Source organism: Neophocaena asiaeorientalis, unplaced genomic scaffold, assembly GCF_003031525.2.
Source record: "Neophocaena asiaeorientalis asiaeorientalis breed wild unplaced genomic scaffold, Neophocaena_asiaeorientalis_V1.1 scaffold476, whole genome shotgun sequence".
Lineage (NCBI taxonomy): Eukaryota > Metazoa > Chordata > Mammalia > Artiodactyla > Phocoenidae > Neophocaena > Neophocaena asiaeorientalis.
The window spans coordinates 9,330,890-9,336,235 of record NW_020172178.1 but is presented as its reverse complement, the minus strand read 5'-3'; the positions used below and the strand labels follow the sequence as shown (position 1 = coordinate 9,336,235).

Sequence of the window (5,346 nt, the reverse complement as noted above, 5' to 3'; positions counted from 1 at the left end):
CCCCCCGCCCCCTCCCGCCCCACCGCAGCTCACCTTCCTGGTGAGAAAGTCAAACTTGGTGTCGCACTGCATGCACCTCGGGCACTAGGAGAGAAGGTGACAGGGCGTCAGGACCCGGCTGCCAAGGCCACGTGGTCAGCTCCTCAGGGAGCCCCGTCCTGTCGCCGGAACCCAGGATCGGCTGTGAGAGGATGCGCAGAAAGTGATCTACACCGGGTCTCCGCGCAGAGAAGCGCAGTGGGTCTGCTGAGCTGGGGCAGCGTCTAGCTAGCAAGGGTGCTACCAGCCCCAAATGCCCGGGGCTCAGCGGGGAGGCTGGGGACAGTGCTCCAGGGACAGGCCGAGGTCCAGGGCCAGAAACGGCCACGTTATCACCAAACCAACCAACCACGCAGAGGACCTCAGACCTCTTATCTGACAAAGCGAGGGTTTTTTCCCATCCTGGCACCAAGTGCGGACAGACTGTCCCCGCACCGCCAAGGCTCAGCCTCCACGGTGGAAAAGCTGCTCCTGGACACATGTGCCACCTCACCCCAATGACACGGTGACAGTAAAATGCCACTGTCAGGGAGCCAGACACCCTGACCACCACGCGACCCGAACCCGGCCAGTCCCCAGTCAGTCCTGGCCAACACGGCCTGACCCCAGTGTCCTGCCCTTCGTCCTCACTGCCTGGCTTCAATCTGGGCAGCCAGAACCCACTTGCCACCCAGGCTTTGTTCCCCATCCTCCCCGTTCTGCCAACGCAGTGCTTGACCTTGACCCCTGCTCTGCACCCCTCCCGCCCCCAGGCCTGCGCCTGCAGCCGGGTCTGTTGCTCTGAGGAAATGCACAGCAGGTGCCAGGGCCCACCATGGGGCCGGGACCCTGAGGAAGCTTATGGAAGGAGCCTGGCATCCACACGCAGTATGCCCTTCTCCGTGGGAGGGCAGGCGTCCAGGCTGGCCCCAAGCCAACCCAGCTCTACGTGGCCACGGCCCCACCCTGGGCTGGTGTCTAAGCGTTCTGAGATCCTGTGATTGGTGTTTCCTTATTTTCTCTTTGCTCTTACGCTGCTTTCTGGGCTGGGACACAGGGCCTGGCCCACCTTGGCCCTCCAGAACCATCCACAGAGTCCCTGTCGGCTTCAGGCACGAGCTGGCTAATCACAGCACAGCTGCTTCCACCGGTCCCTGCCATTGCCTCTCGCTGTCAGTTCTGGAATGTTCCGTGTGTTTGGACCTTGGGCCTCCACCCATGGCAGGGCATCTGTGTGCCACGCTCTCCTGTGACCTCACACATCTGCCAGCCACAGAATCCACTGGATGTGGGGAAAGCCGGCGGGACCACCAGCGTCAGGCCAGGCTCCAGTGCGAGAGCTGCCTCCCGAGTCTATGCGCGTCCTGCACCCACGGCTGGGACACGGAGCCCAGGGCTGACCCACCCTCGCCGGGAGGCTCGCATCTACACAACTGAGAGACCAATTTCTAAACTAAGACCACAGCAGAAATTTAACATTTGCTCCCGGGGCTTCCTTGGTGGTGCAGTGGCTAAGAATCCGCCTGCCAATGCAGGGGATGAGGGTTTGAGCCCTGGTCTGGGAAGATCCCACATGCTGCGGAGCAACTAAGCCCGTGTGCCACAAATACTGAGCCTGTGCTCCAGAGCCCGTGAGCCACAACTACTGACTGCACGTTCCACAACTACTGAAGCCTGCGTGCCTAGAGCCCGTGCTCTGCAACAAAAAGCGGTGAGAAGCCCACATACCGCAACAAAGAGCAGCCCCTGCTCACTGCAACTAGAGAAAGACCGCGTGCAGCAACGAAGATCCAATGCAGCCAAAAATAAATAAATAAAATAAATTTTTAAAATAAATAAATAAAATTCACTCCCTTAAAAACATTAGTGATCTAGAAGTTTTGTGTTAATCTAAATAACCAACGAGGGCTTCCCTTCCGCATACCAAAAAAAAAAAAAAAAAAAATTGTAAATAACCAACGAGGTTATTCAGAAAACTTACAGGCTTTTAAATAAAGTAAGTTTCCTGTGGATTTTATAAAAGAAGCTTTTAAAGTTATCAGGAGAACAATTTGATATGAAAACAGAATTATATAAGGAAATAAAGAAACTGGTGAAGATATGAGAGTAAAATTACCACCAAAGAACTCACACCTTGTCTGATAAACCAGCTGCATCAAAAGGAAACGAAAAGCCCAGGCCGAGGCCCAGCACCGGGCCCCGTGCACCTGACCTGGACCCAGAGGCTCTGGGGTTCTGGGAAACCACTGTCTGGGGAGAGGGAGTCCAGAAACCAGGTGTGAGCAACCCACCTGCACCATGTGTGACAAAAGCTGCCTGGGTTCCAGCCTCCCAGACTATGTCGCACCCAGGCCTGTGTCACCACGGCGTCGCTAGGGTGGGCTGGGGCTGGCATCACAGACAGGCACGCTTGCAAGGGAGAACCGGGACCCACAGGAGCTCAGTGAGGGCCCTGCGTGTGAGGTGCAGGTTAAGGCACAAACACACACTGCACACGCGGACAGGCACAGAGACACAGACACACACGCAGATGCTGCCTGATCCTCCGCGGCTGCCCCAGGCCGCTCCCCACCCGCCAGGACGGGCGGTAGGACCAGCAGGGCCGTCCTCGTCCTCGAGTGAAACGGTGTCAACGGTGGGGCCTCCAGCCCACCACCGGGGCCCCTGCGCTCACCCTCAGGACTCCTGCCCCGCAGTTGGGAGGAAGCCGGTGGTAAGGGTGGCCTCCACAGTGTCCCCTGGGCGCCCACGAGAGGACAGGGGAGCCGGGGGGTGGCACAGACAGCCTCTAGTGCAACACCCGACGCCGAAGCGCTCCCGGCTGCAGCCCCAGGGTCAGAGCCCAGCGGCCTCAACCCCTCGCAGGGCCAGGAAAGCAACAGCTGACTCAGGCCCACCCTGCCAATGCAGGAGAGTTCAGACGAGGTTGGGGGTGTGCTTTCGGGTGGGGAAGTGAGGGGATTACGAGCAGTCAAAGGAGAAACCAGAAACGGCCACAGAAAGCCGGGCCCAGAGGGAAGACTTCAGGGCAGAAGGGGGCTTCGGGGATCGTGGGGTCCACCCCGGCACGCAGCCGAGGGCACAGGCTGGGCCACAAGGCTGCTTGGAGACCCGCGGTCTCTGCCGACCTGCTGTCCAACTCCAGCACAGGGAGCCCTGGGGGTGCCCAGGGCAGCGCATCAGGACGGCCGACAGGGCATCTCCCCTCAAGGTAGAATAGTCGGAAGAGAGAGTTTGGAGAGTTTAAAGGAGTGTTTAAAAAGAAGTTACTATAAAAAGGACAGGGCTTCCCTGGTGGCGCAGTGGTTGCGAGGCCCCCTGCCAATGCAGGGAACACGGGTTCGTGCCCCGGTCCGGGAGGGTCCCGCATGCCGTGGAGCGGCTGGGCCCGTGGGCCATGGCCGCTGGGCCTGCGCGTCTGGGGCCTGTGCTCCACAACGGGAGAGGCCGCAGCGGTGAGAGGCCCGCGTACTGCAAAAAAAAAGGACAGAGTTTGGGACAGATGCCCACCCTCCCTCTGAGGCTAAAGCGGCAAAGGACAGTCACGCCTCCTCCCACACTGTCCTTGGCGGTGCTGGGAGAGACAACACCTGCCCGGCTGCGCCTGGCTCGCACGCTAGACCGTTTCTCAGGCTACAAGGGGACTTCCCTCGTGGTCCAGTGGGTAAGACCCTGGGCTCCCATCACAGGGGCCCAGGTTCGATCCCTGGTCGGGGAACTAGATCCCATGTGCATGCCGCAACTCAGACCCGGCATAGCCGAAACAAACAAGCGAATAAATAAATAAATATTTTTTTTAAAAAAGCTTCCTCCTCCCAGAGCCCATGCTCCATAACAAGAGAAGCCACCACAATGAGAAGCCCGCGCACCACAACGAAGAGGAGCCCCTGCTTGCCACAACTAGAGAAAGTCCACGTGCAGCAATGAACACCCAACACAGCCAAAAATAATTAAATTAAAAAGAAAAAGCTTCCTCAAAAATAAATCATAAAAATAAGTTACAAAATTACATGTATTACTGTATCTTTGTTGAAAGACAACCGTTTTTAAAGAGTAAAAGCATAACTCCTACAAATATAAAATGAACCCACGTCAAAGATTTAACTCATGGACTTCCCTGGTGACGCAGTGGTTAAGAATCCGCCTGCCAATGCAGGGGACACGGGTTCAAGCCCTGGTCTGGGAAGATCCCACGTGCCACAGAGCAGCTAAGCCCGTGTGCCACACTACTGAACCTGCACTCTAGAGCCCGCGAGCCACAACTGCTGAGCCTGCGTGCCTAGAGCCCGTGCTCCGCAACAAAAGAAGCCACTGCAATGAGAAGCCCGTGCACTGCAACGAAGAGTAGCCCCTGCTCGCTGCAACTAGAGAAAGTCCGCGCACAGCAACGAAGACCCAACGCAGTCAAAAATCAATAAATTAATTAAAATAAATTTTAAAAAAAGATTTAACTAATTAACTAATGAGGGAACCAATAAGATGTTAGAAACCAGCTCAAGGGATGAAGAGCAGACACACAGCAGCCCCGGGAACGAGACGAATTTGACAACAGATGCTTTCACGGGGGTGGGTGGGGCGCCTGAAGGAAGGAGTGGCAGGGACAGAACACCTCCAAGGACAAAGCCCAGAGCCATCAAACGGGAGCAGCAGGTGCAGACCCCACATCCGAGGAAGGAGAGGCTGCCACTGCCCATATCCCGCAGGACAGCCAGGAACCCGCCTTCTCCCAATACTGGCAGCAGCGCCCCACCGGCCCAAGCGGCCATGGGCAGCTCTCCTGGCTCCTGACCACGGGGACCCGCCTGGGATCCCGGAGGCCACGAGACCAGAGACCGGGGACGCCGCCCACAGTGCTCTAGGAACGTATCCTGCAAAGGGTCCCCTCCCCTCTTGCCCTAGAGAAGACTAACAGACACCCCTGTCCACCCACCACAAGCCACATGCGGACTGCAGATGGGACTGGATGACACATCCACCGGAACAAAGCACCCAGGAACTGGACTTGATAAAACCTTCGTTAATCTCGCCTTCCTTCAGGGCCTTGAACTCTGACCCACCCCGTAGCCAGAGACAGGCTGTCCTGGGGTGCTGCACCCCCTGACCCGCTGTCAGATCACACCACCTGCCCCTCCCACCCCACTCTCTCCAAGCCTGGGCTGCCCCTCCCGTGGAGCAAGGCCCTGCCACCTGCCTTTGGAGAGCTCACAGGGCCCTGGGCCGGACCTCCCCCCACAGTGACCCTGTGGGACACAAATCTCTCCTCACCTTGTTTTTGTGTGACACACTTGTGCTCTCTCCTCCCCGGTTCTGCATCTGCAGAGCATCTGA

At 57.7% G+C, this 5,346-nt stretch overlaps 1 protein-coding gene across 2 annotated transcripts in view; it reads right to left on the bottom strand.

Moving 5' to 3' along the window:
* ZFYVE21 (zinc finger FYVE-type containing 21) overlaps nt 1-5,346 on the bottom strand; it is a 9,747-nt gene extending 4,401 nt beyond the window's left edge. The window contains exons 1-2 of one of the 2 annotated variants that reach the window (XM_024757743.1): nt 5,284-5,346; nt 34-84 (exon numbers count right to left, since the gene is read on the bottom strand). In XM_024757743.1, coding sequence (XP_024613511.1) covers nt 34-84; nt 5,284-5,331 — 99 coding nt within the window. In that variant the 5' untranslated portion in view covers nt 5,332-5,346. Of the gene's footprint in view, nt 1-33; nt 85-2,309; nt 2,881-5,283 lie in introns of those variants that run through there. The other variant, XM_024757753.1, reaches the window with a different exon arrangement.